Raw genomic sequence first — 25,437 nt, 5'->3', positions numbered from 1 at the left:
GTTCCACACCAGAGGTCAATTCCTCGTTGGTCAGATCCGACCACAAGCTAATCACCCTAGACATCCATATCCCACCCCCCATTAGGGAAACCACCGTAAAAAACTTATCCAAAGCCAACTTCACACTTCCTAAGACAAAAGTGGCAAACTTCATGACACCCTTGCAGATGGACAGTAGAGATACGACTGCTGAATCCTACACAAATTCACTTTATAAGCACTTACACGAGTGCATGGATTGTGCTATCCCTAACAGAACCAAGATGCTATCCTCCAAAAAAAGGAAGCCAATCTGGTGGTCCTCTGCCATAAACAAACTCTACAACAGAAGAAAGAAACTGTTGCAAAAAAAAAAAGAGTAAAATCCCATGACTGGAGGAGCTCCCTGGTCAGCCTCAGTAAGAAGCTGAGATCCCTCATAAAATCTTCCAAAGCTAAATATGAAAACAAAATTGCCACTGACTCTAAAGACCACCACAAAGCATTCTATAGCAATGTCAAGAATCTCAATGGCAACACTCAGATCTGCTCTGAGTTGCAGCACAGTGGCACTAAATATACAGAACCAAACGATATTGCCAACATCCTGGCTTCAGTGCTAACTTTACCCCCCCTCCTCACCCCCTAGAGGGCCCATCTCTATACCGGAAGAATGCAAAGTTCCTGTAATCACGGCTACACAGCTAAAAAAACACACTCTCCAAAGCCAAGTACACAGCATCCATGGGACCGGACAATATCCCAGGCTGCATTCTACATGAACTACAGAACGAACTGGCACCCCACCTAAGTACCATGTTCAATCATAGCCTCACCTCAGGCTTTGTGCCTACTGAATGGCGCACCGCGACGGTTATCCCACTCCACAAAGGGGGAGCCACGACGGACCCTGGGAACTATGGCCTCATTAGCCTGATGAGCCTGGTCTGCATGGTCATGGAACGTATCGCCATGGAACTCATAAACAAAGACATTGGTAATCTCCAAACTCTGGACCCTACATAGTTCGGGTTTGTAAAAGGCAGATCATGTCTCCCAAACCTGATAGACGACTTTGAAGCAGTCACCAAAGCCATAGATGAGGGTAAGGTGGTTCACACAGCCTATCTAGATCTCACCAAGGCTTTTGATACCATCCCCACTCTGGAGTTATAGATAAACTCACTAAAATAGGTATAAATCCCTATGTCACAAGATGGGTTGCCAACTGGCTCATGGACAGAACCCACACTGTGAAAGTAGCAGACTCCAAATCCGTCTTCAGACCAGTGACAAGTGGAGTACCACAGGGTTCAGTCCTGGGTCCTCTCCTGTTAGCCTGTACTTCAGAGAAGTAGATATCAAACACAAAAGATCTTTGGCTAACGAAGTTTGCAGATGACTGCAAACTGGGAGCCATAATTGAAACTCTTAACGATGTGGGCATCTTACAAAAAGGCCTCACTGAGACAGATGCCTGGTGTCAAAGCCATGGCCTGAAACTCAGTGCCAAAAAGTGCATTGTCATCCCCTTTGGTAAAAACTCTGTACCCATGAACTACCACATAGGTGCTAGTCTACTTAACACCGAAAGTGTGATGAGACCTTGGGACACAGGTGGACAGTAGTCTCTCCTGTGATAATCACATCGCCACAGTGGTCAGGAAATCCTTCTACGTGGCACACCTCATCACAAAAGGTTTCTCATCCAGAAAAAAAAAGAGGTCATTGTTCTCCTCTACTCATAACTCATTAGACCTATTATAGAGTACAGCGCCCCTTTTGGTATTTACCTCACAAGACATCTACAACAACTGGAGAGGCCACAGAAATACCTCACAAAGAGGATTACTGGCCTCATACAGATACCCTATGCGGACCGTCTCAAAAATCTCCAGCTTTACTCCGTCGCATATTGCCTACTCAGAGGCGATCTCTGCCTAACATACAAAGCTATGTCAAACCCAGAGCTGTTGGACATAATCCAATTAAAGAAATCCCAATCCCTCCGAACTACACGCTGTAGCAACCTAAACCTTGTCACCACAATAAACAGAACATGCTGGAGGGATAGATTCCTGTCCCAGAGATTTCCCATAATCTGGAACAGACTACCTATATATGTCAAACAGAGCTCCTCATTAGCACTCTTCAAGAAAAATCTTGATGATTGGATGGGAAATAGGACATTCACCCCAGGATCACTTTTGTGGCTCTGCTTGACAGGGGCACAGGAAAATAATTTTCTTGGGTGGCGAAAGCCAGGGTACCTTTTTGGCTAGGCTTATATAAGCCCTAGGGCCAGTAACCTAGTACCTACCTATGAACCTATAAGTCCAACTTTCAGCCACCAATGAATAAACGTGTCTATCTTTTTACAGACTGTGATCAAAGATTTACACTTCAACACTGGTGAGTCCTTGGTATTGGGTCATAATCTAACTATTGGGCAAAATAAAATGTTACAGGAGCTTAAGGACAATAATAGGGTGGTGGTTGTACCTGCGGACAAGGGAGGGGCAGTAGTCATATTGGACATGGATTATTATCTGGATGAGGGTAAGGGACAGTTGTCCAACCCACGTCACTATATGGCTATGCCCTTGGATCCCACACTCAATTTTAAGAAAAACATTGATTCATTCTTGAGTCAAGCTGTGGATGAGGGTATTATTACGGAGGCGGTCAAATCCCATCTAACTGTTAGGGATCCCCAGAAGCAAATCATGTACCTCTTGCCCAAAATCCATAAATCTTTGACCAAACCACCTGGTTGGCCCATTGCTTCGGGGATTGGTTCATTGACCAAACCTCTCTCGGCCTTTTTGACCCAATATCTAAACCCCCTTTTGAATTTAATCAAGGCACGCATACAAGACACCACACAGTTTATGAAAATTTTGTCAGAAACCCAGCTTGAACCTGGGTGGCTCCTTTGTACTTATGATGTCAAGGCCCTGTATACAAACATCCCCCATTGGGCCGGTCTTCAAGCCTTACAATTTTGGCTGGAGCATGCCAGCTGATATCCTGCTGGATTCAATACTTTGCTCCTTTGCATGGCGGAGCATGTGCTGAATAAAAATGTTTTTTATTTTCAGGGAGAATGTTATTGGCAGATTTAGGGCACTGCGATGGGTGCCTCATTTGCACCGATCTATGCAGATCTGTTCATGGCCTTTTTGGAAGAGCAACTAATACAGGATTCTTCTCATAACTTGTACATTGATGAAATTGACATCTGGCGGAGATATCTGGATGATTGCTGGATGGTATGGCGAGCAGATTTGGGTTTTCTTTTCGTGTTTTCCCAATACCTTAATGACACTGTTGGGGTATTGAGTTCACTCTGAGCTCGGATATTAACAAAATAAATTTTTTGGATGTCACCATTCGGAGAAGCCTGGACAATACTCTTGAGTACAAAAGTTTTTTGAAAATACCCTCAATATAATAATCTGCTTCATGCTACCAGTTTACACCCTAGCCATACCATCCGCAACATCCCGAAATCCCAGGTTCTTCGTGTGAAGAGAATTAGTTCCACTCAAGAAGAATATGACTCTTCTCGGCATGACCTCTGTTATAGATTCCGGAATAGGGGATACAGGGACTGACACGTAATTTCTGCCAGTAATTGGGCTAGCAACCAAGACAGGATGTCCCTATTGGATTATAAGTCTAAAACTAGGGCAGACACCAGTGATACCATCAGATTCATTACTACATATGTGCGAAATACTAACATTATCAAAGACACTGTTCATAAACATTGGAACATCCTATTGGCAAATGACAACTTACGACCAATATTAGGGACGAGGTGTCAGTTTTCACTTACGAAAGGCAAAATGTTGGGTTCCCACTTTTCCCACTTTAAACATACTGGTAGCGGGGGTGCTATATACCAACAACTCACCCTGTCCGGGGATACTCTTTTTGTCAATTTCCCTTGTGGGCATTGCTCTTCATGCTGTTATGTAAGCAAACTTAAACAATTCACTAGTAAAAACACTAAAGTGTATGTCATCAAATTCTTTGGGAATTATGGAACTGACTGGATTGTTTATTTGGCTACCTGCAAATGTTCAGCCTTTTATGTTGGTCAGACATCTCATCCACTAAGAATACCATCAGGTTCATTACTACATATGTGCAAAATACTAACATTATCAAAGACATTGTTCATAAACATTGGAACATCCTATTGGCAAATGACAACTTACGACCAATAATTGGGACATACTTATCTCACAACTTCAACTTCACCCTAAAAAGATCATCACCACAATTGTGATCTATATTCCACCTGGTAATACACCTGCTAGCCTTGAAGGCTTCTTATCCTGGTGTTCTTCCACATACTTACAAGAAACCCTTATTCTGGGGGACTTCAACCTAGATTGATTCACCTGTATATCAGAACCACCACGTAATCTAATAAATCTCCATGGCTTCCAGCAGCTAGTCCAAATTCCAACTAGATGTGATAAAAAAATCTAAAAGGGAATCCATCCTTGACTGGGTCCTAACTAACAACCTCACATTGTACCCTCACACAGGCAGTCTCCCAGACACCTTAAGTGACCACAGCATAATATACTTTATACGTAGTAGAACAAGCATATGCAAAACCACTAATTATATATCCACTACAAACACAAAAAAATTATCTCCTGAGGTCCTGAACACTTTACCCTGTAACTGTGACTAGACCCCTGTAACTGTGACTAGACCCCCCCCCCCCTAAAAACCCTCCCACTTGACCAGGCTGTAGCATATTTCAACAAAACATTTCTACAACACCTAGACACTGTCGCTTCATTGCGCAAAATCAAGATTAGAACCTCTACAGACCCCTAGCTCAGTAAAGAAACCAAACAAATCCTCAAGTCCAGAGACACTGCCTGGCTTTACTATCAAAAAAACAAAGAAACACAAAGCCTAAGTACCAAGAACTGCGCAACCATGCAAAAAAATGCATTAGGCTGGACAAAAAATCCTACTACACAACATTACAAACTAAATACCAACACAACCCACAAAAATTTTGGAAAAATGTAAACCAACTACTAAAATCCACCCAAAAAGCTACCCCCAAACCAACCAACCACCGCTGACACTAAAGTTCCCATCGAAACACAATTCAACTCCCACTTTGTGAACTCAATTCTATCCTTAGTATCACAGGACAGTTCCTTCCTCACTATCCCCCCCAACACAAATAACACTAATGCAAGCTTTACCCTCAAAACAGTTTCCACCACTTCAATCAAAAGCATGCTGTCCAAACTAAAAACCTCATCAACAGCAGCCAACCTACTCCCCAGCTATTTCTTGAAACTTACAGCAGATGCTATTGCTATCCCAGTCTCCACTCTCATAAACAGATCAATTGTTGAAAACTGTGTGCCCAAACTCTGGAAAATATCCTATGTTACACCCATACATAAAGGCGGGACCTCCACTGAACTTAATAACTACAGACCCATTGCTTTACTCTCCCCCCTGGCCAAAATCCTAGAAAAATGCATCCATAGCCAGATGCTAAACTATCTCCTAGACAGCAACATCCTGTCACCTACTCAACATGGTTTCAGACCTGCCCATAGTACCACTACAGCCCTCCTCTGCTTCACAGACGCAGTAAACCGTCTCAAAAATGAAGACCTGCAAGTGTCGACTCTTTTTGGATATGTCCAAAGCATTTGACACAGTCCACACCAAATCCTGCTAAACAAACTAAACCAATATCATCTATCAAATTCCAATCTTACCTGGTTCCAAAGCTACTTAACTGACTGGTACCAAGCTGTGAAATGGGAAAATTCTCTCTCTCCTCAGCTGCTCATAACTATAGGAGTCCCACAGGGTTTTATCTTAGGACCACTACTATTCACAGTCTTCACAAATGACCTCCATACCTCCACACAGCATGCATCTATAATTCAGTATGCAGATGACACTACCTTAATCTGTGCTGCACAAAACATTCCCACCCTCCTGCAAACAACTCAACTAGCATTCTCTGACGTTGAAAACTACCTTACCAAAGCCCAACTTATCCTCAACCCAAAGAAAACTCAGCTTATGATTATAACCAGTCCTAACAAAAACACTAACAGTCCATTCACTATCTACTCCACAAATGCTACTCCAATTGCTGCAGTGGCACAGGCTAAGCTATTGGGAATAACCATAGACTCCCACTTAAAATTTGATAGTCATCTCAACTTAACTATTAAAAAGGTACATGCCAAACTGGGGTCACTCTACCGTATCAAACCATTTCTTACCAACAGCACAAGATCAGCCATTGCTCGCTCCCAACTTCTATCCACCCTACTCTATGCATCTCCCATTCTGACTAATCTCAACAAAACTGAACTAAGCAAAATGGAAGCCTGCTATAACAGAATTTTCGCTTTGCTGCAAATTGCTCATATAGAACTCATCACTGTACTGCTTTGAGACAGCTCCACTGGCTTGAACTACCCAAACTCCTAACCTACAATCAGCTCTGCCTCTGTCATTCTATCTATTACCTCCCCAATAAGAGTCCTGCCCTCAAAAACCTAGTACAACATCACTCGGCCAAAAGGCCTCTTAGATCATCAAGCAAACTACTACTAGAAGTTACCAACAGCTACAATAGCTTTAGAGATGCACTATATAGTAGTTCAGTGATTAAAACATGGAACTCTGTCCCTACTAGCATTCAAAACACATCATCCAAAGCCTCCTTTAAAGACCTCATCAGGCAACATCTCAAGCAAAGTTGGCAGTGCCATGATTGCTCCCCAGGCTAGTGAAAGCGGATAAACATGCACATACTAAATCTAGAGCACTTGATAATAGTTTTTAATCTTAATCACAAACACTGGCTAATCTACAATGTATGTACTGTACCTGTGTACTATGTATGTATTCTACCTAAGTTCCAAATTTCAGCTGTACACCACAAATCAATTAATTACCTTTATTTTTAAAATTAATATTTTTTTTTGTTTGTTCTATTATGGTAATGGGAATTTTTTAGGAACAAATAAACATGGAGGACACAGACAGCAGACACACCCTGTTTCACGTCAAATGGGGTGGATAGAGACCCCCCCCAGAGGGGCAATTGGGAAAATCAGAATTGGAGAAGGTAGAAGAAGAGTTAAAAATTGTCAAACACAATGATATATGTTTTAGTTTAGGAGAGTTTACTATTTTTAACTACACAAGTTTTAAATTAGAAAGGGAACATTTTTCATTGTTTTCCAGGGGGATGAAATTTGTCCCCAACACCCAATTTTATATTACTGATTATTTATGAGGAAACTTAATTTGGCCTTATATTTCCATGATAATAACAGTGTACCTGTGGGTAAACCCTTTAAAAAGGGTAGTACATTTATTCCACCCATGATTACCACCCTAGCCACTTATGAGAATGTCGTGACTGAAGATATATACAAGTTATACAATTCATGTAAAAATAAAAATGAAAAGAGATATAATTTGAGTAAAAAGGAGGTTGCTTTCTTGAAACAAATACAAGAAGATCATCATATTCGGGTTATGAAACCCGATAAAGGAGGGGGGGGGGTAGTTTTATATGATACTGCTGAATACACCAACAAGATGCATGCAATTTTACTTAATTCAGGAAATTATGAAATTTCCTCCCTCAATGAGGTAAATGTGGGGCACCACAAGATAGATCTTTATCTAGAAGAGTTTCTTCTGGACAATAGGATTGATTTAGAATTATATAATTTCTTAAAGGTAAAATCCCCCGGTATTAGCCACCGTTGTGGGAATACCAAAAGTACATAAAAACTTGGAGGACCCACCATTTAGACCTATCATTTCTGGCAGCAACTCAAAAGCTTTTCCTTTTGGGAAAGTAATGGACATTTGACTCAAACCAGTATATAAAAAAAGTGTCCCACATCACAGCTGATTCATGGGATTTTTTGAGTCTAACTGCCGACAAATGTAAGGAGGGAGTGACATTTGTAACTGTAGATGTCATTGATCTTTTTTCATGCATCCCAGAAAAGGATGGGATGACGAGATTTGAGAGAAGTATTCACAAATACGGTGAATGCTCATGGGATAAAATCCTGTTATTGACTGAGTTCATGGAAATTGGGTTAAAACACAAGTACATCTTCTATGAGGGGGAATACTACAGACAAAATAATGGTGTGGCTATGGGTGCAGCGTGCGCACCAATATTCGCAAACTTAGTTCTACTAAACTGGGAAGAAGAATGTGTTTTTAAGAGTGAGTGGTACAAATACACGAGTTGTTATGTACGATTTTTGGATTATTTTATGGGACAGTTCTTTGTATGAATTAGAAAAGTTTCTTAAATATATAAATACAACCTGTGAATATATGAAATTCACACACAATATTGATCAAAGGTGTATATCATATTTAGACACACATATTTCCATAGTTAATAACCAGTTCTGTTCTAAAATACATAGGAAAAGTACATTTAGTAATGCATATTTACATTATTCCAGCTGCCATCCGTATTGCCAAAAGGCTAGTATTATTAAGGGGCAGTGCATTAGGGCAGCTAGAATGACGTCTGATTTTAATGACATGGTTAGAGAATTGGATTTTATAGGGAATATGTTTAGGAAAAGAGGATACCCTATAGTCCTTATAAACAATACTATCAAATATGTCAAGCGCGAATGGGGTAAAAAATACAAACCCCTATTAGGAGGTAAAACTAGAAAATCAGTTAATAAAGATAATGAAATTATGAATAAGGTCAACCCCTTTCCACGAGCGTACATATCACTATATGGTAACCATTCTAAGGAAATACAAAAGATACTTACATCCAACTGGAATATCATGAAAACGGATGGGAATGTCTATCCATTTTTAGGAGAATACCCCACCTTTGTACACAAAACTGCAAGTAATCTTAAGAGTGGGTTTGAGAAAAAAGTGAATAATAAAGATACTCAGTAATAATAAAAGGAAAATGGGGGGTACACACAAATGTGGGCAATGCAACCAATGTTTCGCAATAATGGAAGATGACACTTTAACATTGGAAGACATGAACCACACAACATTGAGGTTCCGGAATGGGAATTGTAGGACACAACATGTTGTATACCTGGCAAAATGTAAAAAATGTTCCTGTTTTTATGTCGGTAAAACCGACAGGTGCTTAAGAAACAGAATATACGATCACTATTACTGTATTAGAAAGAAAGAAATGACCAATGCTTTATATAGACACATATTGAAAAGTTCTGGCTGTGATACTGGCTGTGATATGTTTAAGTTTGCTATCTTAGAGCACATACTTGTCAGCCCCAGAGGTAGTGATGTTAGAAAAAAACTTGATGAGAGGGAGGTTCAATGGCAAATATTTCTGAATGCTACAACCCACCCGGGAATTAATGACAGTATTTCTATCAAGCCTATATTAGAATTAAAAGATTAACGGTTATATGGTTGCACTCTACACACTTAGTGGGGGCAAACAACATCAACATTTAGCTATACAGGAATTGTATAAGATCTTATGTTCAGCACTAGTCAGGTTTTTCTTGTTTAGGAATATCTTTTAGTTTGTTTTTAATGAAAGCACTGGGCACTTTAATGGGCTAGTATTTTCTAATTAAATTTAATTGTCTTGATTGTTTAATGTGTTTGGTTAGGAGGGATATATAATCTTGAGGTGAATGTTACATTGTGTTCTGAAGAAGTCTACTATGTTAGATGAAAGCGCTTAACCAGTATGTTGATGTACCTAATAAATAGTTGCACCTACAGTTGTGAAGTTCTTCTAGAATCATGCCACCCATTACAGCGAAATTCTTTCCCTGTGGACTGTATTCAATTGTTACTTTTCGCTGCATTTTTGACTTTATATTGTAACTGTTTATGTGCCGCATACCACTGTAAAAACATGTCTCTTGTAATTGGTGTGTATACTGATCATGTCTAAATAACTAAATGTGTCTGTAATTTTTCTTTGTGGAGCTTTTCTCCCCGGGCCTCTGCTAAAGGGCCTTTTCGGCTCAGTCAGACACCCCCGGTTAACAAATGTAAAATAAATAATAAATAAAAATACGTATGTCTGAACATCGTAGTGACATATAAACGTGACACGAATTCCCTATATAGGCACTACCTTACGCATACGAATGCAGAATTTCATTTCATGATCATTGACAGAATTGCTGGTAATAGGAATTACTTGCAGGGATGGCATAACATCCTGAATAGGAAAGAAACATTTTGGATTATAAAGCTGGAGGGGGCTTTTCCCATCCTGACTAAATAACCATTTATAGTGCTTTACCTTTTTCCTGCATGTATTCCTTGTAATTATTTTGTACTTTTATTCTAGGTACATAATTATAATCATTATTTTCTATCCTTGCTTAACTGAAGGAGGTGTTGCTGTTAATTTGTGTTTGTGGGGGGGGGGGGTGCACTTCCCATTGGTGGATGGGTCTATTTATGTAAGAAGGAGTATTCACTGTGTAAAGATATTCCCCTGATGAAGGCTTTCTTGCCGAAACCGGTATGGACAATAAAATTACCTTAGCCATTTTTATGGCATGATTTGATTGTATTTGCTGTGTTCTGTGCCTTTTTTTACCCATATGCTGGCCATTTGTTGACTGTTTCTGAAGGAGAATGAACATTATTACACTGGTCCTATGTCTTTGCAGTTCAGTTATATAGGTATTTACTCCTGCTGCAAGACGTGAATTTGAAGAGCCTGTGCAGTGGCTATTACCTCATACAGCTGTGCTTTCTCCTTAGTGTTGTGCATAAGTATTTGGCTACATCATGATATGAGGTAAGACCAGGTATTGGCTGATGGTCACAGTTTCCAAGAACTTCTTACTGGACTTGATCCTGGTGTCTCACCTGCTAATGCACATAGCTTGGATCTAAAGCATACTACTGATGGGTCATGTTAGGAATAGTTCTCTATCTAAGTTGTAAATATTTTTTGTGGGATGAGAATTTTTTTTTGTTTTCCTGTAAGTGATCATTGGCTGCTCCTTGTGCTTGTCCTTGTCCACTGTCTACCATGCACCACTACATCTCCAGCTTACTCCGACTGAAGCTCTGGGCCAGTGAGATCATCTGTATAGGTTCGTATTGCTACTGAGGGCTATTACATCTGTGCATGCTTGCACTTCTTAAGAGTGGATGTGCAGTCTGGAAGTATTACTTATTACCCTGCCTCTGCCATGAGTCAGCCAATACCTCCATCTGTTCCCATTTTAGAATATGCTTCTTTATGCATTCCCAGGCTCCACCAGCGATCTCTGGCACGGACCGCGGAGCTACATCACCCCCCCCTTCCCCAAGTTGGTACACCCATCTTTCCCCTGCAGTGCTTCAGACACCTGAGCTGTTATCGAGTCCTGGTCACCTGGGTTGTAGTTAGGGATTTATCCCCTCTATGCCATGGCATAGCTTAAATTGTAAATCGTCAGCATTCTTGAACCTGTTTCATTTATGTAACTGTGTTTGTGTTAAAAAAAAAAAAAAAACACACTTACATGTATGTGTATACATGGATATGTGTGCATATACATAATACACAGACATGTACACATGTATACAAGTTTATGAACACTGTAAAACTGTATATTACTTTCTCTGACTTATGTTTATGAACATTTTTTTTTGTAACTCCAAAAAATGTTTATTTTCTTTCATTTGCAATATCTTTAGGAAGCAACTGTTGCAGGTGTATTTAGACTCTTCACTGATGCCTCAAACAGCTGTGAATAGCAGCTCTGTTGACAGACCACAGTTGAATGGATCAAAAAGCCGCACACGGTTATCCAAGAAAGAACCAAAACTGATGGACTCCTTCCTTGTCAAAGATAAGCAGCCTGATTCAAAAGAAGCTTCAGCAATCAAAACTTCAGAAACGTATACCAGAGGGTCAAAAATTGTACGGAAGAAAGGTGGACTCAGAACGTCACAACAGCTTGAACAGCAGCATGGCAGTGAAGCAATGAGCATTGCTTTAAGTCAGGGTGATTCTGTTCAATGTGAAGAATTGGCCACCTCTTCCGGAGCTGCAGAAGTGGAGAAAGGTTAAACATTTATTTTGTTAATTGTGTCATTTTATGTTTATACTTAAACAGAAAAAGTTACCTAATGGTGACTTCTCAGGCAATCTCTTTTAGAAAATACTCATAGTCCGTCTAAGACCTCAGTTCGCAGATTAACCAAACACACCATGTTCTTGGCATTTAGAGGAGGGCTATGGCTAAAAGTACTTCATCCACTCACACATACATAGATATTGCAGGAAAGTGGCCAAGAATACCGACTTCTGTATTTCTGCAGTTGTATATGCTTCTGGTATGATTTTCTTCATGTTTCACTGTTGCAGTCATTACATTTGGGTAATCTGCTGGCAGGTTGCCCTCATTCGGCCTGAATAACAAAGTCTTGGGTCCTGCGTCGTTGCTGTCTCCTCTTCCATGATGTCAGGGGTATAAAACATGCAGCTGACACCATTTTATTCAGTCTTTCTTGCTGAGCGGTGCCCGAAGCAGTTCGCAAGTGCCGGTCGGCCGACTCCTGAAATTTTTGCATTCGAGTTTCAGAGCCAAAGTCTTCGACTAAAGCTAAGTACCCCATTGGGGAAACTTTTTCTTGCTCCTTACCAATGTCAGTAAAAGTTAATAATTGTGTTACTTATGGGAGGCAAATACCGCATAAGGATTTTCATTTGTACTGTATTCCTTGCCTAGGCCCAGATCATAACGTGCCTTGCTGTCGGTTTTGTGCTAGATTTAACCAATGCACTATTAAGCGTTGGTATATTTTTGCTTCAGAATGTTTTGGTTCCAGATTTTAATTACTCTGAAATGTTGTCTGTTAGCAATCCGACTACCGGAGTTCACAAAAAACGCAAAGAAAAAGACAGACTGTCAACGTCCAAAACAGACGAAGCTTCTCCTAAGCCAGTCACCGGCTCGCCGGTACTCAGTGATGTGCTTTCGCAGCCCCTGATACCCGCTACTTTTGAGTCACAGGCCTCTACCGAGACCTATGCGGAGTCTGGCATGCCGCGAGATTCTCAGAGTATTGAACCCGCGGATGTCTCTCCCTTGGATGGGTCCGGAGCCGCTGAGCAGGCACCATCTTCTGAGGGTGTTTTCAGGCCTCAACATTTTTATATAAAACCAACGCCAGCTTCTAAAACAAGATCAAAAACATCTTCTAAGTATAAAAAAAATGATGCATGAGCCATGTGGCCCCTATGCCTAAAAAACAGATGATCAAAATGGCTGAAGACTTGATTACCTTGATCAGGGGTTCCCAACCACCCCCTGCTATCAAGACACTGATTATGAATCTTCAGATCAGGTTTCCATTTCTTCTGATTCCTCTTCTGATCAATGCAGAAGAATCCATCCCATCTGCATCTCCTCCTGAGGATTATTCTTTTGGAGAAACCTTGCATAGTTTAATGGAACATTTTCATTGGGAGAGTCAGGATTTCTCTGAATCAAAAAAGAGGCTTAGGGAGTTCCTTCTTCTTCCTCAGCATAGGCCTTTGGCTATACCTCCTGTATTGGACATTGTTGATGATGTGTTTTCTGAATCAAGCATGTCTCCTGATTCTCTGCCTCCGGCTCCTAGTAAGCCAGACCGATATTACAGGGTTCCTGACTCCCACAAATTTCTATTAAAAATCATGCTGCTGATCCTGCTGATCCTGAGACTATCTCACAGGGTCCCAAAGGTGTAAAGGCCTCTACAGCCAAAAATCCTACTCCCTCTGATAGAGATTCCAAGGTGCTGGATAGATGGGGAAAGAAGGTTTATATGTCTGCAACTTTGGTAATTAGGGCCTTAAACTGCCAGTTACATATGCTTAAATATCAACAGCATGTTTTGGGTTTATTGAAACAGAAAATTATGTTGATTTCTGATTGTGTGGAAAATAAAGAATTACAGGAATTATTGCATGCAGCAGAACAGGTTGGAAAGCTTAATTTGCAATGTGGTTTTGATTCCTTGGAGGCCTCTTGCAGGGCCGCAGTTACTGGATCTGTGATTAGAAGGCATGCCTGGCTCAAGGAGCAAAATCTGCCTGATCATGTTAAAGCTAAATTGTTGGATGCTCCTTTACAGCATGATACTCTGTTTGGTAATAAGGCAGAAGAGATTTTAATGAAAATGGAAGACAAAGCTAAATCTATGCAAACTGTAAAAGATTTCTTACAAGTGCAGCCACCCAGGTTCAGTAGGTACTGGCCTACTAAAAATTTGTCCTTTCCTGTGTCCAACAGAGCCTCTCAAGGCAAATCCAGGTGCTCAAAAGGCTATAGATGCCAATCACAGGGTTCTTACAGGTCAAAGCAATGGGGTGCTTCCACCTCCAAATCTGGAGGAAACAAAGCACAACCCTACAGTAAGTAGTCTCGATGACTTCCCTCTACCTTCACCAAGCACTTTTGGCAGCTCCCTTGGGGGGAAAATTAGCACTTAATGCTCAAAATTGGCAGTTAATTACCCAGGACAAGTGGGTATTAAACATAGTATCCCAGGGTACAGATTTCATTTCCATACTTTGCCAATTCCAAACGGTTGGTCAGATCTGCCACAAAATCAATGGGCAGAGGCTCAGAAACAAGTTACATCCCTCGTGGATATGGGGGCTGTTCAACCAGTACCAGAACAGGAAAAAGGGCAAGGTTTTTATGCAAGACTGTTCCTGGTACCCAGAAAAGACCATGCCTGGCATCCAATACTGGACTTATCGATTTTGAACATTTTCCTGGACATTCCAAAATTCAAAATGCTGACTTTACAACAGCTACTGCCTATACTAGGCAGGAACGCTTGGTTAGTGACTCTAGGCTTAAAAGAGGCATACCTGCATATCCCAATAAGGGAATCATGCAGAAGATAACTCCGCTTCAAGGCAGGTTTTATGCATAACCAATTTTCTCTGCACTGCCCTTTGGCTTATCTGCTGTGCCCAGGGTCTTTGCAAAGTGCCTGGCACCAGTAATTGCATTTTGCAGACAAAGAAGCTTACAAATTTATCCTTACCTGGACGACTGTCTCATTCAAGCAGAGAACAAGGACATTCTTCTTCAACATCTGGCGTTTATAAAAAGGCTTCTAACACGCCTAGGGTACACAATAAATGAAAAAAAAATCACAACTGGTATCCTCTCAAATAATTACATTCCTGGGTGCAAGCTTGAATACAGCTGCCCAGATGGCTTACCTTACGCCAGACAAACAAGGCAACGGACAACATACTTCAAACAGATGGCAACAAAAACCCAGTTATCTGCAAGACAGATTCTGCAGGCTCTGGGGTTCATGGCATCCTGCATTCTACTAATTCCATATGCAAGACTGCATATGAGAAAACTTCAGTGGTACATAAAAAGTTTATGGAGTCAACATTGTCACAGTCTGAAAACAATGATTACTCTCATTCCCTGCCTACAACAGGAGTTTCTTTGGTGGGCAGAGACATGTCACCAAAACAAGGGACTGTCATTCACTCTACCCCCTGCCACCCAAACCCTAACTACAGACGCATCAGACTAATCTTGGGGGGGGCCACCTGGCAGGGAGATGCATTCAGGGCATATGGAGCCCAAAACAAATGCATCTGCATATCAACCAGAAAGAGATGCTAGCTGTTCAGAATGCTCTGACAGCCTTCAAGGACTTACTTCATCCAGGACAACTACTGATAAAGATGGACAACACCACGGTTATGTGGTACATAAACAAGCAGGGGGGGTACACATTCCTACCCCCTTTGCAGACTAGCCATGGCATTGTGGAACACAGTCTTAACTTAGCAAGTACATCTTCAAGCTCAATTCCTGCTAGGAAAACAAAATACTCTGGCAGACGACCTAAGCAGAAATCTTATGGACCCGCACAAGTGGAAACTGGATCCACAAATCTTCAGCATGGTAACACAGAAATGGGGGAGCCCAGACATAGATCTATTTGCCTCTCCCCAAAATTATCAACTGGAAAAATTCTGCACAAGGGCTTATCACAGACAAGCATGGAAAGTGGATGCCCTATCCTTCAGTTGGAAAAACCTATCAGTCTATACCTTTCCCACTCTGCCTCGTCTCTCCAAGACCTTACTAAAGGTCAGACAGGAAAAACCAAAAATGATCCTAATTGCTCCGGACTGGCCTCGCCAGCACTGGTACCCAATTTTAAGGAATATGTCACAACTCTTTCCTTGGTACTTGCCTCAAATACCTCATCTACTGTCTCAGCAGAACAATCAAATTCTGCACCCTCAGCTCCAAACTCTGAACCTTGCAGCATGGCTGACCATTTAATTATTCAAACAACACCTCTCAGTAAATCTGTGATGGATGTCATTTTGGAAGCCAGAAGGCCTAGTACTACAAAATCTTATGCTGATAAATGGAAGAGATTCTGTGTTTGGAACCCAGCACAAGGAATGGACAAAGCAAAACCAAATATCCCTCATATTTTACAATACTTGACTGAGATGCTTGATAAGGGCCTATCTTTTTCTTCAATAAAAATCCATGCCTCTGCCATCTCGGCTCATTGCAACACTGAGCCTCCCATCTTTTCTCATCCTCTGCTAAAACAGTATCTTAGAGGGGCCAAAAATTTAAGGCCTCCCAGAAGCTCACCAGCTCCTGCATGGGACCTCAATTTTGTGCTGGAAAAACTCATCCTGCCTCCTTTTGAACCAGCAACATCTGTGGATATAACATTTTTACCTTGGAAAACAGCTTTCCTTTTGGCAATCACTTCAGCAAGAAGGGTTTCAGAACTACAGGCTCTCATGGCTGTGGAGCCTTTTATTACATTTTACCCGGACAGGGCGTCTCTCAGGACCAATCCTTCCTTTATGCCTAAGGTGGTATCCAGTGTGGCTCTTAACCAAACTATTCACTTGCCAACATTTTACCCAAATCCGCAGAACAAGGGGGAGCGGATTCTGCATTCATTGGACGTACACAGACAACTAAGATTCTACTTAAACAGGACCAAATCTCTAAGAAAGTCTGAGCAACTACTGGTGGCATTTGCTTCAGGATCAGAGGGGAAGGCTATATCAAAGCAGACTATTTCTAAGTGGATAAGCCACTGCATTAGTTTCTGCTACTTGCACCACAGTAAACCTGTGCCCAAGGGAATCAGGTCACATTCCACCAGGGCTGCCTCTACCTCAGCAGCCTTTCTCACAGGAGTTCCAACCAAAGACATTCTAGAAGCTGCTACTTGGAGCTCTGTTCATACCTTCACAAAGCATTATCATTTGCCTCTCTTCTCCAAATCCAGGGCAGACTTTGCCACTGCAGTTCAAAACACAAACACAAAGGCAAGCGTAGTCCAAAAGAGGTGACTCAACGAGCAACAAATGTTAAAGTTCAGATTTAATGTAAGCGCTTTCGAAGGGGTCAATGCCCCAACTTCTTCAGACAAAATACAACTCTTAACATCCTCACTTTATATACTAATTGATACATCAATTATTCAATTATCAAAACCAATTATTTATAAAATTCCTACTTCAATTTAAAACATTAAAATATAACATTAATTCGTACTAAAATAGCTTAAACTGATGCAACCCACAATCAGGAAAAGTTTAATATAATAATGTTCAAATTAAAAATTTAAGAATATTTAAAATATATTTTTAACTTATATTTTTACTATTTATTATTAGAAGCCTTGGCATCACTTATTAGTGCAAACCTTAGTTGGAAAACCATTATGAAGCACCCGAAAAAAGAATCAATTTTTAAGCCTGCTTATATATTATTATTAAAAGTCGCATGTAATATCATTGACATTTGGATAACACTCGCATCCAAAAGCTTGTCATTTATCCATGCTTCGATATTAAAACTCATAACAATGCCTATCAAACATATGTGCATCTGTATTTACAAAACTGCGCCCTCTTTCCTACCTCCACTTCACCAATACAATCATTTACACATTTTAAAACAAACCAAGTCCCTTAAATAGGCAGCATTATAAGTGTGTGTGTGTGTGTATATATATATATATATATATATATATATATATATATATATATATATATATATATATACCTTCTATATTTTTATTTTAACCTACCAATTTTATAGGCATTATATGTGTATATTTAATGCCAACCCATATAATATTATACACTTATGAATTTATATATTCATAATTTGTCGGCTTTCTACCTAAACAAAGCTTTTAACTTCAAAATGCTTTTAATTGATACATATTAGTTCAAACCCGGTGGAATATGTGCTGATGTTCGAATTTGCCACATTAATTCATTCTCCTCTAATTTAAGTTGCCATGGTCCACCTCTCATTTCACATTTCACCTGTTGTTTTACTGTATAGGAGAATTTATGGTTTGGGTTATCAATTATATGTTTCGCCAACGCGGTTGTGATGTACCGCCTATTAATACAATATTGGTGCTCGTAAATTCTTTGTCTAATTTTCCTTTCCGTTTTTACAGTTAGAAGTAGCATATCTTCAGGAATGCATTGACAAAAAGATTATTCTTAGAGGTTTATGCCAGTGGCGGTACCCCGTAGGATTAGTGGAGAACTCTGTTTTCCACCAAGAATTATTAGCGTTATTTGACAGACAGGGTTTTGAATTCTTGCAGTCATTAATTAATTTCTATAATTCTGAGATTAATAACTTGAAAACTGAATTGGAAATGCTGGAACATTCTATCAGCGGGGATAGCGAGTTTCCTAGGTATATGTATGACTATGCTAGGATTTTTCAAGTATAGAGGCTACCCTAACAAAGCATTTGGCTAATAAAAAGAGAAAAATAAGTAGAGATTTAAATGAATATGCCAACAATAAAGCATACCCTCCACCTCCGAAGATTCCACACATGCAATTTACCCCCCATAGGGCATCAAATAATGAGAATGAAGGTAGTAATGAAGAAACGAATCAAACATTAATTAATGAAACTGCACAGGTGCAGCCATTACGCCGTAGTGAAAGAATCATGAACAGTAATGTTCAAAACAACACAGGACAGCATAATGAGACCATTAATAATGAACCCAATAATCAGCAGGGTTTTCAAAGGGGGCGCAATGTACGGTACAACAATCCAAACAGCAACCAGAACCTGGGTCAGAGGAAGAATCGTCGGAACCAGAGAAGGAGATGATAGAAATGTATCAAGAAGGACCACACATCCTTCTAAGTTCAGAAGGGGACTTTAAAATATTTAATTACACAATCTTGGCAATAGAACAAGAAATGGTTGACTTTTTTGCAAAAGGACTGTCTTTTGTCCCAGATAGAAGGGCTGATATGTGGTAAGGACTGTTGTGGACTTAAATTGTTCGTACGTAAGCTGAATCTTACTTCTTTAATGGGAACAAATTCCTCACTCACTAACACTTTGAGAGTATCTAGTGTGTTTAACCCTCCCTTCCATGTAACTAAGTATGTTCGAGAAAGTGTGTGAAATAGATCTGAGAGCAATATTAAGTGAATCACACAATGTAAAAGGAGCGAAAGTTAATATTACGAAGAGGGAAATGGAATTCTTACATCTGTTAAATCAATGTAACATTAGAGTCATGAAACCAGATAAGGGAGGGTGGTTGGTCTTTATAGACCAAAGTGACTGTAATAGAAGAATGGACAATTATTTGTCCACAGATGTATACACACATGTGAGTATCAATGAGGTCAGTGGGGCCTACAAAAAGATCAGGGGCATACCTGACTATTTATTTTGGAAGGAGCTATAGACACTGACATGTACCAATATTTGTCAATGTCTGCCCCAGAAATCCCTGTGTTATTTAGCTCTCCTAAGCTGCATAAGAGCTATATAGACCCACCCTTTAGACCCATAGTAGACGGTAGAGGATCAATAACATACGACTGCGCCAACTTTATTGATAATATTCTTAAACCACTCATCAAGGATGAGCCCCAGATTTGTAGGGATTCCTGGAGTTTCTTAGAGAACATTAATAAACTCAAACATAGTGACAACTACATCTTCCTTACAATAAATGTAAAAGATTTGTACACAGTGATCCCACAGACACTAGGGATAGCATGGACCAGGGAGTTCATGTTTTCAAAAAAAGCTAATAAAAATAACATTTATTTGGTTGAAACATTGTTGGATATAGTTTTATCCAATAATTATATGATTTTTAATGGACAACTTTTTCTCCAAAACACAGATGTAGCTATAGGGTCACCTTGCGGTGGAAGTTTTGCGAATTGTGTAATGGCACATTGGGAATGAACTTTATTATTTAATAATGTAATGTTCCAGGAAAATTTATTATGGTACACTAGGTACCAAGATGATATGTGCCTGATATGGAAGGGGGAAGAAGGTCTCATTGAAGCCTTCATTTCAAGCATGACTTCTATGACCGATTTTTTTAGAATTTACATATAACATAGAGTTTGATGGTATTAATTTTCTTGATGTTATGTTAATAAAAGATAGAGCTAATTGTAAATATAAGACTAGGATATGTAGAAAACCCACGCATTCGAATGCTTTTTAGCACTTCTCCAGTAGTCACCCCTACCACCAGAAGAGGGCTGTAGTTAAAGGACAGATGGTAAGGGAGGCAAGGATGGTCTCAGATGACATTGATTACACAAAAGAAAGTGAATTATTGAAATCAATGCTCATCAAAAGAGGCTATCCAGAAGTATTTATAGGGGATATTATTTTGGAGGTGAATGCGAAAAGGAGTTCAGGGCATTTTAGACAACTTTTATCCAATGGTAATGATAATAACCCTGTGATAATAACTGAACAGTCAAATACCAGCAGCCAGCAAAATGCAATACAACAACACTGAAGTCTAAAATAAAATTCAAAACTGTTGTTTATTTCATATACTTGTGGTAAATACTTCCAAACCAGTTTCGACTATCAAGCCTTCATCAGTGGGTGAAGTTTCTCCTCTATTAAGAGTGATGGGTATTTATACATATCCCCAACCAGTGGAAAACATGGTATAGCCCAACCTGATGGTTAAAGTGCATTGTTATGTTTTAAACATAAAATAAGGTTCAAACATAATGTTTAGTGCATCAAAACCAATAATTTCCATATGATAGTGGAACAAAACATGAATTTGGAGGAATCTTAATATATCAAATTATGTATGTAAAAAGAAGAAAAATAGTGCCCTGAAGTGCATCATGTTTGTCATATACAACTTTGCCTAAGAGACATATTCTGTACATCTCATACATTGCTTTCCTCATAAAGTATAAAAATGTATTATATTGTATGTTGGTGTATAGTAGTAGTTAAATACAGCACATATGTTCTAATATATGTATACACTTGTGTATATCTCAGTATATTGTATGTGAGCATGTCATATAAAAAGACAAACGTCCTATCCAATTCTCTAGTATTTCATAAAATCTAGAGTTCTAACATGTCCAAATGGAATATCCTAGTTTGTGAAGTGTTTGTACAAAAGACGTGCTTCACAATATCAAACGGCCTACATACATATTTATCTACTTATGAGCATATTAGAACCTGCAAAAAGGACTAGCCCACAGTTGCCACCAGCTAATCGATTGATCCAAATATACATACTATCTTAGAACTGTTTACAAATGATTATCAAATCATATATAATATAAATTACATACTAAACATTTATTTATATATGTATGTGTGTGTGTGTGTGTGTGTGTGTATGTATATATATATATATATATATATATATATATATATATATATATGTGTGTGTCATATGTGAATACATGGTTTGAAAGGACTGATGTCCTATCTGATTACTCGATTTATTTGAACAAAAGACATGCTCCACTAAATCAGAATATACTCAAGACATGTAAAGCTAAACATGACCTTATGGAGGCCTACAAGAAAAAATAGCTCACAACTACCACTAACTAATAAATTCTTGTAATAAACATAACATCTTAGAGCTATTTACAAGTGATCATTAAGACCAGGGGGAAAAAGTCCCCCAAGATTAATGATCCAGTATGTCTCTTTGTGGTTTAAGATGGTATGCCAACCTTGTTGGTTACTTCTGTCCCCTGTAATTTTGTCAATAACCATGAACATAAAATTCGCAGTAATGTGTTTAGTGGTGTGTCTATATAGAGCATTTGTTTCTTTTTTGTTCCCGATGTCACTTTTGTGTTCAGTCATTCTTATTCTAAGTGAGCGAGAAGTCTGGCCTACATAGAAAGCTTTACATTGGCAAGTAGCTAAATAAATGATCCAACTGCTGCTGCAATTTCCAAATACTCTGGAATTATGCACTCTATTTGTGTTTGCGCTGGTAAATTCTTTCAATTTACTTATATGTGAACATGAGCTACAAAGACCACATAGGAAGGTGCCCAATAGTTTGTCTCCAGTCATAGTCATTTGTTGGTATATAGCACCCCCACTCTCCTTGTGCTTACAATGAGAAAAGTGACCTCCCAGTGTTTTTCCACGTCTAAATGAAAACATACATTTAGGACCGAATACTTTTCTTAATTCATCATTGGCCAAGAGTATATTCCAGTGGGTGTTCAATATGTTCCTAATAACATTATGATTCCTTCATATGTGGTCACAAACCTAAGAGTGGATTCTTCCATTGTAGTTGTTCGTTTTTTGTATTGTAACAAGATGTTTCTATCTTGGATAGTGGACCATTCACTTGCTCTACCTATATCTGATTCTCTATATCCCCTGTCTCTAAATCTATGGTAAAGATCTAATCTGGCTTGTTCAAAGTCTTGTTCCAATGAACTGATGCCTTTAATGCGCATAAATTGGGATTTTGGTATATTCCGGATGGTGTGGTTCGGATGCATGGAGCAGAGTGTTGTATTGTGGATATTTCCGGTATGTCTTGGTACTCAAAGTGTGATCTGTATTCCTGTATACTGTGACATCCAGAAAATCACTGGTATCATGATTCGAGGTTACAGTAAACTCAATGCCCCATATGTTTTAATTCAGATATTCTACAAATTTCTGTAAGTATGCCTGATCCACCCTCCACACCATCCAGCAATCATCCAAGTATCTGCGCCAGATGTTAATCTCCACCATATATAAATTATGGAGGGGATCATAGATCATGCATTCTTCAAAAAAGGCCATGAATAGATCTGCTTATATGGGAGCAAAAGATGCTCCCATTGCCGTACCTTGTAGTTGCCAGAAACACTCCCCGTGAAAGTTGAAGACATTTCTGTTTAGGACATGTTCTGCCATGCATACCAATAATGTATTGAATCCAGGTGGATATAATGCTGAATGTTCAAGCCAATACTGTAAAGCCTGCAGTCCAGTTCAATGAGGTATGCTGGTATATAAAGACGTCACATCAAGTGTGCACATTAACCACCCTGGCTCCAGTTGTGTGTCCTGTATAATTTGAAGGAAGTGAGTGGTATCTCGAAGTCTAGCTCTTACTGAAGGTAAGCAGGGGTTTTAAATAGTCTTTTAGAAAGGCCGATAGAGGTTCAGTTAAAGAACCTATACTGGACACAGTAGGTCTCCCTGGAGGTTTAGAAAGGGATTTATGAATCTTAGGAAGAAGGTAAAGTATTTGTTTTTGAGGATCTGTAATGGTGAGATGTTTCACATTATTCTTGGTGATAATACCTTCCTCTTCGCTTGATTTAAGAAGGTATCAATTTCCTTCTTAAATACAGCAGTAGGGTCAATAGACATATGCATATAGCATCAAGTGTTAGCAAGTTGACCCTTACCCTTATTCAAATAATATCACATGTTCATAACCACTACTGCATCTCCCTTATCAACTGGCAGAATCGCAATGTTATGGTTGTGCCTAAGTTCATCCAAAGCAACCCTTTCAGATGGAGAAATGTTTTGGCCCACAATACAAGATTCCATATGCGGGAAATGTAAATTGCTAAGAACTGACTGAAGAAATACAGACACATGTTTGTTCGTAGGAGGTTGGAATTCCGATTTTAGAAATCTGAAATCCTCAGATCTATGAGAGATTTTATCTGTAAAAAATAACTTTAAGTTAAGGTTACGACAAAAGGATAATGCATCATTAACTGTATTATATTCATCAGAAAAGAAACCAGGTATAAAACCAAGGCCTTTATTAAGAAGTTGTTCTTGTTTACTTGTAAGTCTTACATTCGATAAATTCAACACAGTTTGATAACTGTGATCAGTTATTTCAGCAGTGTCTGTATCAACCCTTCTACAGAGTTCGTTCTGGTGCCCATGCTTGTGTTTGCGGCCTTCTCGCCGCCTTTTCCTATGTCTAAAGGGTGTAAAGCATTAGATCTGAAGTAGGATATTCATTTGTCTGCAACCTGTGGGTTATGGATCCGATATCGGATCCGAACCGGCATGGTTTTCCAGCTATGGATCCAAGCTCTCAGCTCCTCCCCTCACCCGTAATGCCCTGCTCTACCCTCATGACCCCAGATCTTGTTTGCCGCGCTGGTAACTGGATGTGGGTACATAGCTCTAGCCCCCCAGAGGAGGCTCCTCGCAAGCATACGTGCAAAAGGAGGCACATTGACTCCCCCGAGTCTCTCACAGAAGACACGGACTTGGAGGAAGGGGAAGGCTCCCCACGGTCACCCCCCGAGGATGTCTCCTTTGGAGACATCATGGAAATGCTCCGTATTAGGGGGGGGTGGTCTGCCCCCAAGTCTTCCTCGGACGAGTCCGTGTTCTTGGAGGCATTCGAAACGGGCCCGTCTACCTCTTGGGTGAACCCAACTGCCGACCCCCTGGTGGACCTTATTACCACCAGGGCGTGGAAGGAACGGACACCGTGGAGCCAATTCCCAAAAGACCGGATAGAATCCTTAGTCCGCCCTCCGACAGGACCCATTGGAGTAAGGGGCCTCCTGTAGATGCCATGTTGATGGCGGCGGCCACAAAGAGGGAACTGGCTCAGGAGAGTCCCTCAGTCCACCCACCGAGCAAGGAGTCTCGGATGATGGACCGCTTCGGGAAGCGGATGTTCAGTTCGGCGACCTTCTCGGTAAGGGCGCTGAACTATTTGGCACATGTTATTCGGATGCAGCGAGATCTTATTAAGGAATACGCTGCATCCCCCCCTGAGTCCATTTCGGAGGAGGACAGAGTTCTGCACTCCACCAAAATGGCCACTCTTAGGTCAGTTACAAATACTTCTATGCGGCTACTCTCCCATGCAACGGAGGGCCGCTAGAGCTGCGGGACAGGACTGGTCACTAGACGCCAGGCCTGGCTCCGTCACCGCGATTTTTCTGAGCCCTTCAAGGCGCGCTTAACGCCTTTGATGGTTCTGCTCTGTTTGGCAAGACCGTCGTAGACGTTGACCCAGAGCGAGAAGGACGGAAGACGCTGTCTGCCGTCGAATCCGCTTCTCTGCACCCCAGAGGCCCTA

At 40.2% G+C, this 25,437-nt stretch overlaps 1 protein-coding gene across 1 annotated transcript in view; it reads left to right on the top strand.

Moving 5' to 3' along the window:
* The window catches only part of RAD18 (RAD18 E3 ubiquitin protein ligase), a gene marked incomplete in the record, with an annotated part of 1,469,636 nt that overhangs the window by 179,043 nt on the left and 1,265,156 nt on the right, over nt 1–25,437 (top strand). Inside the window, 1 exon segment of the mRNA XM_044077569.1 lies at nt 11,713–12,083. Within this exon segment, the coding sequence (XP_043933504.1) occupies nt 11,713–12,083 (371 nt within the window).

The sequence above is a fragment of the Protopterus annectens genome, chromosome 7.part0, assembly GCF_019279795.1.
Source record: "Protopterus annectens isolate FY-2018-M chromosome 7.part0, PAN1.0, whole genome shotgun sequence".
Taxonomy (NCBI): Eukaryota; Metazoa; Chordata; order Ceratodontiformes; family Protopteridae; genus Protopterus; species Protopterus annectens.
Note: the sequence above shows the minus strand (reverse complement) of the source record. Positions and strands in the feature narration are given on the sequence as shown.